Source organism: Aspergillus steynii, assembly GCF_002849105.1.
Source record: "Aspergillus steynii IBT 23096 chromosome Unknown P170scaffold_6, whole genome shotgun sequence".
NCBI lineage: Eukaryota > Fungi > Ascomycota > Eurotiomycetes > Eurotiales > Aspergillaceae > Aspergillus > Aspergillus steynii.
The window spans coordinates 334,003-352,281 of NW_020194403.1; the positions used below are offsets into that span (position 1 = coordinate 334,003).

Below are 18,279 nucleotides of genomic sequence, written 5' to 3' on the forward strand. Positions count from 1 at the left end.
ATCCCTCATTTATCCCCATGGAAAATGTAACAAGAGAAAGCAAAGCAAAAAACCTTACACCTAAAACTTCGCTCCTAACTTCACTCCCGTCTTCATAATTCTCGCCGCAATCACGAAGACCGTTCCACCCAACAAAAACACACCCGAAAAGACCTTCACATTCGTAAAGTCCTTGCCACCAGCATTCGCCAAAATAGCACCCGCAATCGGACTCGTAGTCAACCCACCGACCGACGCAAACAGGAAAAGCAAGCCGGTGCGATATCCGATCTCGGTGAGCGGGGAGATCTGCGCAACCAGCGCCGGCGAGAGACTGACGTACGCACCGGAGGCGAAACCAAATATGATAGCGAAGACGATAGTCGGGGCGTTACTCGCAGCGGGGATCCAGAGCGCCAGCACCAGCACGCCCGCAACTAGACACATAGCGATGAAGATGTTATACCGACCCAATCTATCCGAGACGAAGCCCGCGCCGAGACGTCCGAAAAGACTCGCTGCGTTGAGCATAGGGAGGAGATATGCGGCCAGCCTGGCGGACATGCCGTTCAGCTCGGCTTCAACGATGACGTAGTTGATGGGAATGAAGACACCGTAGGTGAGAAGCATGTAGCCGAAGAGGGTGAGGACGAAGGCTGGCTCCTTGAAAGGGTGCAGGAGGGTGGTCTTGCCGGCGGCGGATGATTTAGAGCGAGGCAGACGGGCCTTGACGGTGACGATGGCGATGGCGAGCAGGAACAGGATCATAAATGCGGAGATGCGCATGCTCCAGGGAAAGCCGACCTGTTGGACGAGACGCTCGAGCATAATGGGGAAGATGACACCACCGACGCTGGAGCCAGTCGAGAGCGTGGCGAAGGCGATACCGCGTTTCTTGTTGAACCAGACACTAACGGAGTTTAGAGCTTTGAACAAGCTGGGTCAGTGTTTATGTCAAAGAAGAAGATAAGGGTGATTCTCACCAGGCTGAAAGATGGCAGACGCGCCGATGGCACTGCACACGCCCTGAGACAGCAAGATCTGGTAGTACTCGGTGGAGATGGACGCCATCATAAGGCCGAATACATGGAAGAAAGTGCCCGCGATGATCAAGTACCTCGCCCCAAATGCATCGTACAGCTTTCCAACAATAGGCCCCTGTATCCGTCAGAATCATATCCCTATCGTCATGGATAAAAAGGAGGGAAATACCATCGCAAACATGAAGAACACCTGCAGTGAAGGGATCCAGGAAATGGTACTAGACGAGTAGTTCTTCAACATATTTGACTCATAGTAACTCTGAAAAATTCCAATACCTATCCAAGTCAGCATCCCAAGATTCTTGCCCTTGAAAAAAAAGCGATAACTCACTGTTCACCCAGCCAAAGCTACAAAACGATGTGCACCACGCGCCGACAACAACCAACCAAGCCTCCACGCCTCCGTCAGGGGGAGGAGGGATCTCTTTCTCATCGACCACCGGCTGCTCATTTGGCGAGCCTGACACTGTCACAGACGAACCGCTTTCATTGTTCGCCCAAGGCTGGAGGTCGTGATTTTCTTTTGACGTGCGAGGACTGGACATGGTGACGATTGACCGACTTCAGGACCGTTCGTGGCGTATCTGATTTAGTCTAGCCTGACTGTATTTTGAAAAGGGCGACCTGAACGAGAAGTATTTGGCTGATATAAGAGAGGCGTACAAGCACTAAAATCTGATATTTCTATTTGTTTTGCGACTTCGGCTCGGGCTCAGGCCAGTTGGGCTCCGCTCGGCTCGGACCAGCGCAGGTCGACGCCGCCGAGCGCGTTGGAATGTCGGCGTGTCATGCATTGGCAGGCGCCGTAGGGCTGATTCGCTCTTGCTCATCTCTCCGGCTACGTATTTCTAGTTCTTGGTGGAAACTTGGAAAGGAGTTCGGCAATGGCGGAAGCAATAGTGTACATTCTGAACTAGGTAACCACATCCATTCGCATTACATCAAAATCATCATCGCTGCCGCCCACGCTCCATATTCGCCACAAAAACATTGAAGGTGATATCACAGTACAGGAAGCTACAGATCAAACCGGAAAATTCCCAAATTCTCCGAGAAGTCCATCCACTCGGATAACGAGTTCGGGTCCAGGTTCGGAGCCAGCACGTCCTCCAAGCCCTCCGGTGGCGCCTCGATCTGGTCCATTGGCCGTTCCTCCACGCGCTTCTCTACCGGGGTTTGCCCCTCCGGTAGAACCTCCGGGACCTGTGGTGGGGCATTCTCGTCCTGGCGTCTTTGTCTCGCTTTCTCTCGCAGATGTCTAAGGACCTTCCATAGAGGCCCGGGATCCGGACGGCTGGCGTCGTTTTCCGTTAGGTCAAAGGCAACGTCGACGACGTTCCATGCGCGGACGACATTCGGACCCGTTGGCTGCGCACACAAATGCCATAGAATGTACGTGAGGCAATGGAACTGATTGTAACTGACAAAGAACCAGCGAAAGCCCCGCAGGAGATCATCCGTTTGAAGCTCGACGCTCAACTCGAGACAAGCACAAGCCGCAATTAAGGTTTGTTCGGCGGTTGACGACACCGATTCCTGTGGCCGATCATTATTCAGCCCCTCCTGATGCACGAAGAATTCAAACTTCGCCAGTAACGAGCGAGTAGTCAGCCACCCGGCCTTCTGGATCGGGATGTTGATGTTGCAATGACGCAGGTAGGCATTCTCCAAGTATGATGTCAACTCGTGGACTGTCTGCAGTCGCTGTGCTGGCTCGGTCGGTTCTTTTGCCGTGTTATGGAACAGCTGCTGGAAGGCGATGCCGATCTCTGCGGTCAGCAGGAACACGCTCATCTCGGTCCATTTGGCGCGCGGGCCCGGCAGGATGCGTGTCTCGACTGAAACTTCGCTGTCGTCGATGTGCAGGGGGAGATGCGTGTCGGCTCGACCGCCGAAGCCATGTACGGCTAGGCCATGGTCCTCGGCGGCGCGATGGTCCAGCATGATGATCTGCCACCAGAGCCGACGACGCATCTCGGCTTCGAGCGGGGACAGGTTGAAGTGCGTGCCATCGCGGTGGATGCCAATGGAGAGGGCCGACCGAATTAGGACACCGTTGATGATCCATCCGGATCTACTGGTACTGTGGGCTCGTAGACAAGTCTGGTTGAGTTAGCATGGGCTTCTTCAATAGCAACCGGTGGTGAATTACAATGTAGATGGCTAGCGCCTGCAACGACAAGATGCTTGGCAGGTCAAAACAGGCGGAATCAACCAGCGCAGTTTCAATCCGCGCTTGAAAGTCAAGCAACGCAGTCCGTTTATCCCTTCCCAGTAAGTTCGCCGCATCCGCTGCCGACAGACTCGTCACTGCAGCGAAGTAGATCGCGTACAGAAGGGCTTTGAGATCCTCGGACCCTCCATCGTTCATCGTCGAATACACCAATGGTTCCACGGTCGGCAAATGCAGGATCTTGACGACAGGGTCGACATTAGTCCGATAAATCTGCCACAATTGTGCCGCCTGCCATCTGGACAGATCCAACGGTTCCTCATCCGTAGACGGGCGTCGCGATCGAGACAACAGTAGTCCCTCGGGCCTGAAGCCACCCGTCGACTCTGTGGAGTCTTGCGGAGTCCCGATCGCCTTGTGCAGACCGCTATCCTTCTCGAGAATGCGCGACAAGAACGTCTCGTTGATGTAACGTGTCGACCCACCGTCCTGCACTAACAGTTCCTGGCGTCGACTAGGGGACGGCGGAGGGTCGGACAGATAGGCCGCCGAGGGGTCATGTTTGGGGTCCTCAGGGGCCGGAGCCGAGGACTGTGGCAGAGGACTGTTGGCCAGAACAGCAATACTGCGCTCGAGCTGGGCGACGCGGTCGGTGATGGTGACCTTCTGGACTCGTCGGGGCCGATGGAGGTCGGCGCTGGGATAGCGACACGGAACGCCGAGGCGGGCGCAGGCCGAGCAGGGGAGAGACTTGCTGCAGCGGACCTTGCGCTGATGACACTGCATACACGAGCGCTCCATTGCGCGGCGATTCTCTCGGAGAGCAGATGATTTGTCGGGTCGGGGATTTGGACGGCGAGAGGTGGAGATGCTGAAGAACCAGAAGTCCTCGCAGTCAGTGTAATTAAGGCAGAAAGGCAGAAAGTCGGCGGGCGAGGGGCTTCGGCGCCTCGGAGGTGCCAAGAGGCCGAGGTGCATAAGGAGTCATCGTCAGTTTCTAACGATCTCAGGAATTAAGGTAATCTAATTCTTCACTAGCTGATTCCCCTGCTGATCTTGTTTGTCATGGCCTTCGGTTTGATTAAATGCTGTCAGAAAATGCAACCTTGTCACGCTGTCGACATGACGCTACGCTGCATCCCCGACAGCCGTCTCCCTTAGCTCTACGCCAATCTGACTGGAAACCCCGAGCAAACAAATCATCTCGTCATGAATTAACTTTTCTCATCTTCTGTCAGTTTCTGTCTATCTAACCCAAATCATACAATGGTCTAATCTCAACCCCTCTTGACACATCTCACCTGCAGATCCGGATGCGTGATCCAGCACTCGGGATCCTGCGCCCAGTTGCCCTCCTCCAGCAGTTTCAGCTCGTAATTGCGCACCACATGCAGCAGAATCGTCCGAATTACCACATCCGCCGTGTACTTGCCAATACACTGCCGAGGCCCAAATCCAAATCGCCAGAAATGATACCGCAGCTCCGTCGCCGACCGTCCCACGAACCGCTCCGGCCGGTACGCGCCGCTGTCCGGCGCCCAGAACTCGTTCCGCAGATTCAGTCCCCAGCTGTCCACCACGTAATTCGTGCCCCCGGGGACCTTATACCCGTCGACAAGACGCTCTGTGGGTGCGGACTGCGGAATGGAGAAGGGCGTGACGGGTCGCAGACGCGAGGATTCGAGAATGCAGGCGGACAAATACGTGCCGGAGCGGGAGATGTAGGCCTCCTCTTCTTCCGGGGTCGTGATGACGGAGATTTCCTCGTACAAGCGGGCCTGGCAGGATGGGTTCGAGGCTAGGAAGACGAGGTTCCATGAGAGTCCGCCCGTCGTGACATCCAGGTTGGCGTACAGCGTCTCGTCCATGGTCTGTTGGACTTCCTCTTCCGTGAGCGAACCTTTGGCGACGGCATCGTACATCTGCACGACCAGTGCGGACGGGTGTTTCTCTCGCGCTCGCTCGTATGCGGCGTGATTGAACCTCTTCCATTGGGATCGGAAGCTGTTCAATTGGCGGTTTGCTTCTGTGGGGAGGAAGCGCGAGATGCCGAAACGAGCGAGACCACCGAAGACGACGAATTTCATGAGGTTCTCACGGGCCGGGGCGAGGTTCGTCAGCTCGGCTTTCATTTCTGGCGTCAGCGAGCCGTAGTTGGCCTCGCCGACGATAAAGAAGGGGAGCATTTTGAGGTCCTGGACGGGATGGATGCGGCCGTGGCGCAAGTCGCCGTGCGTTTCGAGCTCGTGGAAATGCTCGCGGACGTGGCGTTGGATGCGACTGATCGACTTGATGGCGGCCGGGTGCGTGAATGGGGGAGAGGCGATGCCTCGGAGGAGTTTCCAGCGCTGACCGGCCATGAGCCCGAGGCATTCGCCCAGGATACGGCTCATGAAGTATCCTGAATTACTGTTGGTGGCTTTGGTATGCTTGTCGGAGTCTTTGAAGACGGAGTGCAGTTGCTCGGGACGAGTGAGAACACTGGGATATGTCAGTTTGTGGTTTCCAAGGTACGTGAGAGAAAATACTGACACTTCAGGAGTCATCCCAGCCCACAGGCGATAGACATTGCCATACTTCGATTGCCATTGAGCGCTATTATCTCGGCCAAAGATGTATTTTCCCGCGTCCCCTTGTCCGTCCGGCCACACGTACGCCGGTCCGGGTATGGGACGACCGGTTTCCGCATGTTTTATCGGATATCTCCACTGCAAATATGTCTTCTCGATCGTCAGTATGAAAAAGCGACATATGCAGAGAGACAAAAACGTACATTGAGGACCCAAGATACAACCCTCGACACAGGGCTGAAAGCCTGTGGCCAAACGAGTGTCGCCAGAATCAGAGTCGTAATAGCGCCTATAGCACCAAGAATCGAGTACACAAGCGTAGTATTGGCAAGGCCATGCTCAGCCAGCGCCGCGAGCCCCGATAGGATCGCCATGATGCACGTAAGAAAGGAATACCAAGAAAGATCCAAAAGGCAAAAGATGACGAGATGCCCGGCTTGTTGTGATCAAGCCTTTATATCGACACTTTCTCACGCCACGGACAAACCGATCGGAGCAAATACGAGGCCGACGGATCCAGAACTCGTCGGATGAGTGGGGTTTTCAATCCTGCTTGGCCTAGAGTGGGCCTGCCGATGCGAACCGTCTTGAAGCCCGTCTGATATGCAGTCCCACGCACTGGGGGTTCACAAAGCTGACATGACATGACATGACATGACACGTGGAAATGCGGTCTACAGTCCTGGGTAATTCTGCACGAATGGTCGACATGCAAAGGCCATGACATGACGAACTGCGAGCAAAATGCAGGTGGCGCTATCCCAAGGCCTCTTAGCCGCTAGACGGAAATCCTCGACCCACAGGCAAGTCAGACGAAGGATCGCGATGAGGCGTCAAGGAAAGGACTCAGTCAATGGTGAAAAACAGAGGAAGTCTGAGGTAGACAATGGGTATATATAGACTGGGAGGAACTTGCGATATCAGCAACATAGACCAGCTCAACAACATCAAAACTCCTCATCCTCTCTCTTTGTACTCACCATCCTTTCTTCCTCACCATGTCTGCATTTCCCAAACTTTCTTCCCTCGGCCTCGAGGCCTGCTTTCGGTACCATGTTCACAATTCCCCCGATGCCACGGCCGTGGTAGAAGGAGACCAGTCCATCACCTACCACGAGCTCAACGAGCGCGTTAACAAGCTCGTTCCCGTTCTCACGAGAGAAAGTCTGCATCCTGAAGAGCCGATCGGTATTCTACTTCCCTCAGGAATTGCAAATGTTGCGTCTCAGATTGCAGTCCTCCGCGCTGGAGCCACCTGCGTGCCTCTCGATCTGTCTCTTCCAGACCAACGAATCCGAGATTTGCTGAACGCTATAAGTGCTCGCCTGGTCATGACTGTCAAGGGCGAGCAGACGCGATTTAACGAATTCCATGCCATCTTCCCGGCGACCGAGCTGGCCGATCTACACCAGAATGGGTTCCACGACGATCCCATTCCTGCGCCTACCGGCAAGAACCACCGGACCCATATTCTGCACACGTCGGGCACCACCGGCCTGCCGAAGCCCGTCGAGATCCTGTCCCAAGGAATCACCCGCATGGCGTTCAACACCCAAGTGGTCCAATTCTCGAGCTCGGATCGGGTGGCGCAGATTTCGGCGCCGAGCTTCGACGCCGCCTTGTTCGAGATCTGGACGACTCTGGCGCGCGGCGGTGCCATTGTTACGCTGCCGAAGAGCGTCGTCGTGGACCCTATGGCTCTTTACGAGAGCTTTAACAAGTATCAGATCAACACTATCTTGCTCACCACGGCTTTGCTGAACCATGTCGTCTCCGTCATCCCCGACGCCTTCAGGGACCTCGACTATGTCCTCACCGGCGGCGAAGCTGCCAATTCCACCGTCATGCAAGCCGTGCTCGACAACGGTGCGCCGAAGCACCTCGTGCATGCCTACGGTCCCACCGAGGGCAGCAGTATCGCTACCTACCACCTCGTGACTCTGGAGGAAGTTCGTCAAGGTTTGACTCCGATTGGTCGTCCCCTCGACGAGACCACCATCTATCTTCTCGACGAGAACCTGCAGCCCGTTGCCGATGGTGAGTCCGGAGAAATGTACATCGGCGGAACCGGTGTCGCTCGGGGGTACTTGGGCCGTCCCGACGCACACGCGAAGAGCTTCCTCAACCTATCCCACCTATCAAAGGACGGCTCGGAGGTCCAGGTCTACAAGACCGGAGATTTGGCGCGGAAGCTTGAGTCCGGCGCTTTGGAGTTCATGGCCCGCGCCGACAACATGATCAAGATCCTCGGATACCGAATCGAGCCCGGTGAGATCGAGGGCGCTCTGCTCAAGAGCGACATGGTCCATGCCACCGTTGCTCTCCCCATTCGTCGGCCTGGTAAGGAGATGTACATCACGGCGTTCGTGCAGCCGAAAGAAAATTCTACCTTCTCTCTGGCCCAGTTAGACTGGTACCTCCGCAAGGTCTTGCCCTCTTACATGGTCCCCCGACTGGAGGTCGTCGACCGATTCCCCTTCACCGTGCACGGCAAGATCGATCGCGCTGCTGTCGTGACCAAACACATCCAGGAGACCGAGCGCGCCGAGCAGAAGGCTCTTGAGTCGGTCGATTCCAACGGCCATGTTGACAGTGGGACGTGGTTGCGCGCCCTGTGGACTTCGGTCCTGGGCATCAGCAACATCTCACACAACAGCAACTTCTTCCATCTCGGTGGCAGCTCCCTACAGGCTGCTGCGCTGCTGGTCCACATCCGTCGCCGATATGGTCTCTCCCTGACAATGCAGCAGATCTACGACTTCCCGACCTTGGAGACCCTTGCAGGAGTCATCGACGCCGGCAAGACTAGCAACAAGATCGACCACTCGCGTCTGGGCATGTTCATTGCCGACTCCCAGCTGGCCAACAACATCAGCGTCCCTGCCGGCGAGGCTCCTAACTGGCGAGCTCCCTCCGAAGGCCGAGTCTTCCTGACCGGTGCCACCGGGTACTTGGGAACCTACTTCCTGCGCCACCTGATCGACATGCCCGATGTCAAGACCGTCCGCTGTCTCGTTCGCGCCGCAGACACATACTGGGCTCGTGGTCGCATCCTCGCCGCACTGAACAAATACGGCCTCGGTCAGGAGGAAAACCTCGACAAGATCTCAGCCGTGGCCGGCGACCTCGGCAAGGACCTCTTTGGTCTCCCCGAGGCCGAATTCCAAGAACTCGGACTCTGGAGCAGCGTCATCTTCCACGCCGGCGCTCACATCAACTACATCCAGCCTTACGAGAAGCACCGCGACACCAACGTCATCGGCACGCTTAACTGCATCAAGCTCGCCACGGCCGGTCGCCCTAAGACCCTGCACTACATGTCCACTGCAGCCGTCACGGGCCCAATGTCGCACTTCACCGGCGAAGAGCGAATCTACGAGGACACTGAGCTCGGCGAATTCCAAGCCTGGCTCCCATACGACATCGGATACACACAGAGCAAATGGGTCTCGGAGCAGATGGTGCACAGCATGATGGCCAAGGGTCTTCCGGCCATCGTGTTCCGCCCGGGCTTCATCATGGGCGACACGGCACGAGGAAAAGCCAACATCGACGACTTCATGGGCCGAGTATTCATCGGGTCGATCAAGCTCGGCTGTCGACCCATCCTGCCCAACCAAAGTAAGGTCATGATCCCCGTTGACTTTGTCACGCACGCCCTGGTCCACATCACATCGAACCCAGTGAACCACAACCGCACGTTCCACATCGTGCCGCAGAGCCCCGAGGAAGACAAGGACGTGGAAGCCTGCTGGAACATGCTCGAGGAGTGCGGATATCCGCTGAAGGCGCTGCCCTACAAGGACTGGTTGGAAGCGCTCTCTTCGGATAAGGATCTGCTCGCGAACCCGCTACTCCCGATGCTGCCGGTGCTGCAGGAACCCGTGCGCAAGCACCGCACGCGGTGGGAGCTATACGAGGATATGGCGCAGTATGATATCACGAATACGAAGCAGGCCCTGGCGGATATGCCGAAGCGGAGAACCGGGTTTGTCATGGAGGATTTGGAGCGACATGTGGCGGACTGGGTGGAGAGGGGGTTGGTGCCTGCTAGAGGGTGAGGTTAGAGTTTCGATTCAATTTGTTTGCACGCTTATAGATGTATTTTGTCATTGTTATTTGTTGATATATCTGAAATAAAAGTTATGGCCCGTTGAATTGTTAGTCTACTAGTATACAAATGTGAATATATTTATTTCCCAATAACCACCAAGTCTGAAATCATCTTAGACATATAGAGGCCACAGCCTTTATGCTAGCAACATATGTTAGGTTAGTTGATCAGAATACATTGCGCAGTATTTGTTAAATCCCTCTTTCTTTTTTTTTCATTTTGTTTTATTCTATCCTGTTTTTTGGGTTTCAATATCTGTTTTCAAACTTATTGGCAACACTGATATTACGATTGTTTCTTCGCGCTTCTCTCCCTCTCTCTCTTCACGAGACAAAACCAAGAATCGCTAGTTTCTGGACCTCCTGCAGCCTCATGCATCTTGTCGAAAAGAAATATGACATGTTCAATTGCCTCAGCTTTCTAGGGGTGAATGGAATAAAGTAGAATCGTCAAGAGGGAGAGCGGAATCCATAAAAGCATGCAAATGAATATAACAGATTGAAGAGCATTCACTGACACCAACAAAACCAGTTCAAATAAATAACACTCCCGACCCTCCAGGAAGGCTTAACCAACCAAATAATCTAGACAGTCTGATCCTCGAAAAACACCAAACATCTCAACTCCACACTCTCCCTTGCCTCCTTGACCTCCTGCGTCCTGGGATCCACAAACGCCGTATGCGGCGACCTCCTCGCCACACTGCCATCATCCTTCGAATCAAAACACTTAATCAACATGACCTCATCCGGCCTCATTCCCGACAAATAATACCACTTCTGGCCCTCTCCATACATTCCATACAGCATACCAAACCCCGCCCCCTGAGTCGTCGCCTCGTAATTCTTCTCCCCCTTCCCCGGAAGCCTTGCATAGACCTCGACGAGATCTTCGTCTCTCACGGACCGCGCATCAGCCACGGCCAACGGGTCGCGCGGCACGGGCTTCAACGGCCGCCAGATGTTGACGATGCCCCAGCGGGACCTGGACAGCCGGGCGACTTCCTCCGCCGACATGTTGTCTTTCAGGATGTCCAGGGCGCCGGACTCGGATTGGTCGACGTGGATGAGTCGGCCCGGGACCATCATGCTGGTCGGTTTGGTGTCCGACTCTTTGGAGGCCACTAGTTCTTCGACTTTCTCGTACGGCGCGTTGCGCGTGATGTGTGAGAAGACGTGGGCTCTGGTGGCGCCGGTGCTGTGGGAGGTTCAGTGGTTTGGATCTAAGAACTCACGGGGAAAGAAGGGGGATGTACGCTTGTTTCAGAATATCCACGGCCTCGGGATACATGTATTTCTTGACCACGGACTCCGTGAACGACGAGACATGCGGGCTGGGATGACGCAGGAATTGGAATCCGTGCACGTCCAGATTAAAGGTGCTCTCGCGGCCGCGCACGTCCTGGATGGTCGCTGGACGGGGGTCCATAGGTCGACGGTAGGTGCCGATGGTGCCCAGGACGATTTGTCGGCCAGCGACCGAGCAGGTGGGATAGTAGTTGAGGGTGGTTTTGACGGCTTGAGAAAGACTCATTTTAAACGGGAAAATTCAGTCGGAAAAATGGCAGAGAAAAGAGGTTGTCAACTTGTAGTATTTGCGGTCGGATTTCTCGCAGTTCATCTATCTTGACATGTCCAAAAAGCAACAGAAACGGCCGTCGTGGCTGCCCCTTTTCAATGGATCCAAGGCGGGGTCAAACGCACACAATCACACCGATCGATCAGGAAAAGAGAAGCACTCGGTACCAGCGACCGCGCCGAGGACCGCCGAGCAGCCCTGGGATGCTTGTTTTGACCGAATTCCCCTGTCCAAATGTAACACCAAACCCGGGACAAGTGGGGAGGGAACATGAATCGCAAGGCAGAGATCGGTGATAGCAGCCAGGCGAGAATCATACGACCGCCGATCGAGCGATAAAAGTGTGATCAGATGCGCGTTCACGCCCCGGATGTCGTCATGAACCGGAGTCCGAGCTGGCATTGGCATTCGGGGAATATCTCCCTGTCGCCAGGGCAGGGAACGGTGGCATCGCAGCGACGGCCGGCGGCAGAATCAACAGGGAGACGAGAGGGGTCAATCTGCAGCTAGAGGACGATCTGATGTCACCGTGTAGGGAATCGTCGGCGGTAGGGTTTAAATTGCTCAGGCACGCCGAGGGGGTTCGTGTTTGTGGGACGCAGAGAGCGGTTGAAGAATCGTATCGAGGCCTTTGAGATCAATCATGGCCACGATGTCGTGAAAGTGGATCGACGGGTTTCTTCGGGTTCTTGCAGAAGCATCGGCAGCGCCGTTGCATTTTGCATGGCCTGCGAAGAGTAGCAGTTGCTTCGGTTCGTATTTTGGGTTGTGCAAACCACGAGGCAGCTGTGACACTTTTCCGTTCGAACGACACTCATCAAGTATGTGAGATTTTGAAGGAGGATTTTGCAAGTCAAAGGCCGGTGAGTTCACCAAGACATGTGCTGTCATATTTAAAAGGCCCTAACTAATCTATCGTGCTGACGGAGTCCCCTCGTCGCCGGCCGGGATCGCCTTCCTTTGCCTTACGTCCGCCACCAAGACCACTCCGCGGCTCTTGGCTGTCGTCTTCCCGGGGAGAATGGGGCAATTTGGCATCCTCAGAAGACAGAGCCCGCAATTATCCGGTGGCTGACACGCCGGATCATGCCGCCGAGGAATGGGGATTAGAAAGAGGCCGCGTGCTATTTGTAAACGGGCAGGTTCAGACGACCCCGACGACCAATCAGCAGGGGATTCGACTAAGCTGAGTCTATAGACCTCATCAACAAAGCGGGGCTGTGTGGGAGCCCACCGATGAGGAGGGAGGGATTTGCAACTCCATCTCTTTCCTCAAGGAGCGTGCAGGGCCTCGTTGGAGATCGTTAGGGTCTGGCAAACCACGGGACTGCGCGTGACTCCAACGGGCTTCCCGACCAGCAGAACGACCAGCAGACGTCGAGTCCCTCGACTAAGCCTCCGTCTTAGAAATCAGCAGCAACATAAGGTGCTTATACTGGCCCAGACTCGCAGAGCTTCTTCAGCAGAAACTAAAAGATCACAGCCATGTCACCAGCGAAACGCAGAATAAATTACCGCTAGTCCCGAACGGAAGGATGCCACGACCCTCTGGCCAGCCAGCAGATACGAGAGACCCATGGATATTGCCCAGCTTACTATTTTCTGACCGTTTGTCTCGCCTGATTCCTTCCATGGGGGCGCAGGCCCATGGAGAGAAAAAATTGGCGATCGGTTTACGAGCTGATGGATCGACGCTCCGCATAAGACATGGGCTTTTCCCGGCGTGACGAACGGATGCATGGAAGCGGGCGAGCATTCTTTTGCTTTTTCTTTTGGAACCTGCCTCTCAATTGACTGCACTTATTTATATCCGAGAGTTACTGTACAATGCCCGAGATGAAACCCACATTGGATACCACAGATGCGCGACATGAGGAGCTGCTGGCTTTAGAAAGACGCCGGGAGCGAAACCGCATCGCGCAACGAAGACACCGTATGTCTTTTTCAGATTCCTTGCTTTGAATCGGCCCCAAACTAACACCTTCCACAAGGCGATAATGTCAGGAAAAGATTAAGAGAGCTAGAGCTCGACAGTAGTACCAATCCCACGGCACCAGCTCCCCGATCTCGCCGCACCTCGCGCGAAACACAATCAAAGACAAGCTCGCGGCGCAATTCCAGATCGCCCGGTGCTCTGGAGCTGGGGCTTCCCGATCCCCAGTCGGACGCGCCGCCCCAGGACCTCACACTCCACAATATGGTGCTACCAGACGGCACTTATCCCGGTAGCGACGGGACCGTGGCCTCCACCTACGGGTCCTCCAGCTCCCCATCCTCGTCCGTCGGTCCTACGTCGTCCTCCCCGTCGACCGACTACCTGAATTGTCTGGACCCAACAGCAGCAGACAGCACTGCTACCACCACCACTACGACTACGCAGATGCCCCCAGCATTCGACCCCTTCGCTCTAGCCCAGCGATTCGATCCGATCTACGGGACCTGCAGCGAGCCGGGGTTCCAAGTATGTGCCGAAGACGGCACGGTGCGGCTATGCGACGTCGATATGCAAAGCCTGGTACCAACTATTTTAGATGCTCAAGCTTACGGCGGCCTCTTACCTCCGCTATCGTCCATGGTCAACGCGCAGACGATTCCCGCCGCTACTAGCGGCCCCAATCCCATCCGCGCATCCAAGTTCGGCGAGACACCCTGTGCCTCGACGCCGGGACACATGCCCTGGACGACACCCCTGCACATGGCCGTGGCGCGCGGGAATCTGTCGATGGTGCGGCTGCTGCTAGAACACGGGGCTGACGTCAATGCAGTCAACAGCGAAGGAGCGACGGCCCTGCACGTCGGGGTGATTAGTGGGCATAGCGTGATCGTGAGCGAATTGTTCAAGCACGGCGCTGATCCCACGCTCACCGATAGGGCGGGTTGGCTGCCGTTGCATTACGCGGTGGATGCCGGCGACGAGGAATGCTTACGGGTGCTGCTGGAGATTGAAAAGCGATGAAGGATGTAATCATACCAGGAAGGATCGGTGGCGGGAAACAGCACGACAGGAGAGAAAATTGAACAGATATATCCCCTTATTTATATTCTACTTACGATAGACATGTTTGAATGAACCACCTACCAATGTACCAACAACCTTCGGTCTACCACTCTGCGCACCCATCTTCTCCATAGTCCACAGTCCACATTTCCTTGCATGTGTTCCAGCAATTTTCGTCAGTCCGAAAACACAAACGAAGCCCCGAGGGGATCGACGGAATGCACGTCGGTCGCCGGAGCTGGCGTTTCTTAGCGCCCGAAGCCAGCGAATCCAGCCTCTTGGCGCTCGGTCGTCGGCGCTGAAGAACAACCGGGACGATCTAATCTGATGCTACATCGTATGGTAGTCAGTAGTCAGTAGCTAAGGGCTAGCGCAGTCATTCGCAATTCTTGCCTCATTGCCCACCTTCTAGAATCGGAATTCAACCCCAACACCTCATTTCATATACCAACACTCGATCCTGCACCAAGACACCAGTAGAAACGGGCACAGCCCTACGCGTGGAGCCCGCGGCTCTCGGGTAACGGGAATCCTTTGACGGTTTCACTAGTATTGGCCTGTCAATACGCAGGATACGCAAAAGTAGGTACCTACCCATGACTCCTCCACCGGACACCGGAGAAGCAATCCAGAATCCTCCGTGCATTAGCTCCGTCACACACCAGGCAGTAAGCAACTCAATACTACATACGCTGTACGCAGCAGGCGGCCATGTTCGAATGGCCCGTCGGTGTCCTACGTAATACGATCCGATCCCCCCACTCGGATGATGCACCCGGTGGCTTTTTCCCTGACTCTTCTCACTCTCTAGTGTCTTGTCTTCTTGGCCATTTCTGCCGATAGGTATGTGCCTGGGAGGTAAGCAATCATGATGACATCACGGCGTGCAATTGGTGGAAAGGATGACACAGCGTGCATTTCCTCTTTGGATGATGTGCATGGTGGCGACAGATTGATAAAATCGTCATCTCAACGCTTGCATACGAACGGAAATTGAACAGGGGTTTCTGTATGGTCGGCAACGGCGAGGGAATAGCCTAGGATCGGGATCGCCGGTGGACCCTTTCATATTGCATAACGAGGTGGAAGCAGTTACTTCGGGATTCTTATTAGGCAAAACCGGATTGCAGGTGGGTTTCCAAGGTGGAATACGAGATGCTTGCTTTAGCCGATTTTCGGGGAAGTCTGGAGAGCCACAGTCTATTCAGTAATTCACAAAGTACTGTTCGGATAAAATAATCTCAAGGTAACTGCAGCGAAGTACCTCGTCGACGTCGAGTTGAAACCCATTTCAAACAAGTTGATCTTGCACTAACGAGAATAGTCTAGTGCTATATCCTTCTCGGAAATACAATGCCCCTTGTCTGTTGCCACTTGCCAGCTCGCCGAATCCCTATCCAGGGGCCAAAATATCCTCGAGAGCCACGTTGTAAAGGCCGGAGATCATACTAGGCCAACAGCGTATCCAAGTTCTTGGGTTGGACTTGTTTTTCCCATTTTGGTCAAGCTACCTTTTGCTAGTCTATCCTCCAGGATCCACCACATCTTGACAGCTCCCTGTATGTGATTCGCAGCCTTGTTACCTCTTGAAATACACTCTCTTCGAGGCCCGGTGCTCTACGCTCCTGCATCCTTCCATCGCCAGGCAGAAATTCTGAAGCAACTAAATGGCTAAACGGCCTGTTTGACCTCCGCGACTGAGCATATTACCCTCCTGATCGATATTACTGTGGATCATCCGTGGCCTATTCAGAATAAACCACTCGCTCGGTCGATGTTCTATTTCCGACCCGAGAGACGCTATGCAGAAGCGATGACGCGGACTCAGTAGCTTGCATATCCGACGGACAGGTTCCGCACCCGGCCGCGGAGACCGCTACCTGCCAATCTCAGCCCTAGAGCTGTCAAGTTGATCGTTGCCGGGGTGATTATGCCCGAGCACCACCTAGACCTTCGAAGGATGTGTCCCGCTACATGCGCCTTCCGGATCTTGTTTTATCCCAGCATGTTGGAACTGCCGACATGGACAATTCCACGAGGGTCCGCTAATCGAATCCACCGTCCACGTCGATCGCGACAGACTTCAGGATCAGATCCCGGTTGCGGTCGGGGTACTCTTACTCTTCCAGGTCTCGGCTTGGTGGGGAACTTGCACGGCGTTATTCGCTGTTTCGGATTGATCCCTCTGTCCTACTCCGTGTTCAGCGGGATTTCCCGACTACTCCGTATGGTCCATTTTTATCTAGTGCGAAGGATTGTACTTTGTTGACCGAATCATGTAAATGGCGGGGAACCCTGATCTTGACTGTAAATTACAAGTGTATCCTGCCTATTATTGCATGCCAGGAAGGGAATCGTCGAGTGGATACACTGAAATGGCTACCGGGATGAGGCTGATGCTTTACGGAGTACAGACTCTCTGCACCATGCAGCGTACCATGACTCAGTGCACCCCGGCTACTTAGTTCTATTTTCATCACGTAACTCAAATCCTGGTGGCTCAGAAGGTAGGTGTTTAAACATGGGGATAGGCAATGGTATCCCGACTGTCAAGGCCTGGGTAATCTGTGGTCCCGGGATTGCGCAAGCTTCTAGGATTCCTAGGCAATGAAAGTCGAGATACACTCCGTAGCTGTCATGCTGAACGGAATCCCTCCGTGTGAATCTAAGTTAATGTCATGCTCCATCCATCCAAAACGCTAAAAGAAATGCCATCCACCCAGCAAGTGGATCAAATCAGCCACAGACTTCGCCTCCTTTGCAGCAGCTTGTGAGTGTATGAAAAGGGTTAATAGGGATTGTGGCAAGTAAGTAGCTTATCCATACTAGGTTATTGTCTTTCATTAACTACCAAGAAACTGCAAGGCACAGCCTCCTCCACTCACATACTCTGGAATAGCCATTTAGGTCCAGGCTAAATGCTGAAAGACCCACATCCAGCTACCAAATTCCCCTAGTCAGTAACAATGCCATTGAGTAGTTAATTAGTCTTCAAATACAGACGGTCTAGGTGTTGGTCATGATGTCATTAACGAGCATCAACCTGCCGGGCCTTCAACGGCTCCGATCCATCACGCAATGCCCCATTTGCATCGGAGTCGGAAAACACACAATCCGTTGATTTTCAGCACTGCTATGCTATCACGGAATAGGAAATTCGGTTTCAGAACGTGCTGATCATCCGATCAACCCATGGACATGAGTGCATGGTATTGGGCCGTCCAGGTACCACCAAAACGTGTCTTCAGGGTTACAAACCCGTAATGACACATACTGGCCAGGCCACGAGAGTAAGCATTGCTCAGCCCAAACGCCTCCTATTCATGACGGTCATGCATACCTACAGCCTATAACGCAAAGCTTATTCATATGTCCGTCCAAAAAGTCCTCCAATGACTTCAATTCCATATAGTACCATTCATAAGCTAGCTACATCCTAGCTGCACGAGGACGCCAAAAAGCTAAACCATAACCCGAAGATAAATCACAAAAGCAATTAACCCCCTCCGCAAATCCCGCTCATTACTCAACCGCCCCGCCCAGAGCCTCGTCTGCATCCTCATCCTCCCGGCTGTGGCGTCCATTTCCACGGTCTGGCAAGACTAGCCCTGTCGCCCCGTACGGCTTATGTCCGAGACTCCGTCGGCACCGACGATCCGGCATGAATATTACTCAGTGGTCCCGACGGGGTACTTCAGCACTTGTGTGCTAGTGTATCAAGCTAGAATCATTTCAGGAATCTCTTGCCTAATCCCTTTCAAGGCGGTCTTAGTGCACACGTGAGATGACATGAGATGGGCCTTTTAGGGATTGAGACACGGGAA

General features: G+C 54.3%; 5 protein-coding genes across 5 annotated transcripts; 1 reads left to right on the top strand and 4 right to left on the bottom strand.

Annotated features, from left to right (window-relative positions):
• Window positions 1-60: 60 nt before the first annotated feature.
• P170DRAFT_498239 (MCT family MFS transporter) lies at window positions 61-1,567 on the bottom strand (the record flags this gene model as incomplete). Its single annotated transcript, XM_024854128.1, has 4 exons — window positions 61-905; window positions 963-1,137; window positions 1,192-1,298; window positions 1,354-1,567. The coding sequence occupies 4 exons, from the start codon at window positions 1,565-1,567 to the stop codon at window positions 61-63; spliced, it is 1,341 nt and encodes a 446-aa protein (XP_024701721.1).
• Window positions 1,568-1,938: 371 nt separating this feature from the next.
• On the bottom strand, window positions 1,939-4,041 carry P170DRAFT_411641 (Zn(II)2Cys6 transcription factor). The gene is made up of 2 exons (XM_024846905.1): window positions 3,175-4,041; window positions 1,939-3,125 (listed from the first exon to the last, which is right to left on the bottom strand). Exons 1-2 carry the CDS (start codon window positions 3,994-3,996, stop codon window positions 2,040-2,042), a joined length of 1,908 nt encoding a protein of 635 aa, XP_024701722.1. The 5' UTR covers window positions 3,997-4,041; the 3' UTR covers window positions 1,939-2,039.
• A 431-nt stretch (window positions 4,042-4,472) lies between these two features.
• On the bottom strand, window positions 4,473-6,153 carry gliC (cytochrome P450 monooxygenase gliC; the record flags this gene model as incomplete). Its single annotated transcript, XM_024846906.1, has 3 exons — window positions 5,969-6,153; window positions 5,728-5,915; window positions 4,473-5,676 (listed from the first exon to the last, which is right to left on the bottom strand). The coding sequence occupies exons 1-3, from the start codon at window positions 6,137-6,139 to the stop codon at window positions 4,473-4,475; spliced, it is 1,563 nt and encodes a 520-aa protein (XP_024701723.1). The 5' UTR covers window positions 6,140-6,153.
• Window positions 6,154-6,763: 610 nt separating this feature from the next.
• P170DRAFT_387275 (non-ribosomal peptide synthetase) lies at window positions 6,764-9,862 on the top strand (the record flags this gene model as incomplete). Its single annotated transcript, XM_024845796.1, has 1 exon — window positions 6,764-9,862. One exon carries the CDS (start codon window positions 6,764-6,766, stop codon window positions 9,824-9,826), a length of 3,063 nt encoding a protein of 1,020 aa, XP_024701724.1. The 3' UTR covers window positions 9,827-9,862.
• A 601-nt stretch (window positions 9,863-10,463) lies between these two features.
• Window positions 10,464-11,412, bottom strand: P170DRAFT_477303 (GA4 desaturase family protein; the record flags this gene model as incomplete). Its single annotated transcript, XM_024853441.1, has 2 exons — window positions 10,464-11,076; window positions 11,135-11,412. The coding sequence occupies 2 exons, from the start codon at window positions 11,410-11,412 to the stop codon at window positions 10,464-10,466; spliced, it is 891 nt and encodes a 296-aa protein (XP_024701725.1).
• Between the last annotated feature and the right edge of the window lie 6,867 nt (window positions 11,413-18,279).

Excerpts from the sequence above, each read along its gene's own strand:
- P170DRAFT_411641 (XM_024846905.1), bottom strand. The coding sequence starts at position 3,996 with ATGGAGCGCTCGTGTATGCAGTGTCATCAGCGCAAGGTCCGCTGCAGC. Across the intron at positions 3,126-3,174 it reads AGGCGCTAGCCATCTACATT|ACTTGTCTACGAGCCCACAG; the intron begins GTAATTCACCAC and ends TAACTCAACCAG.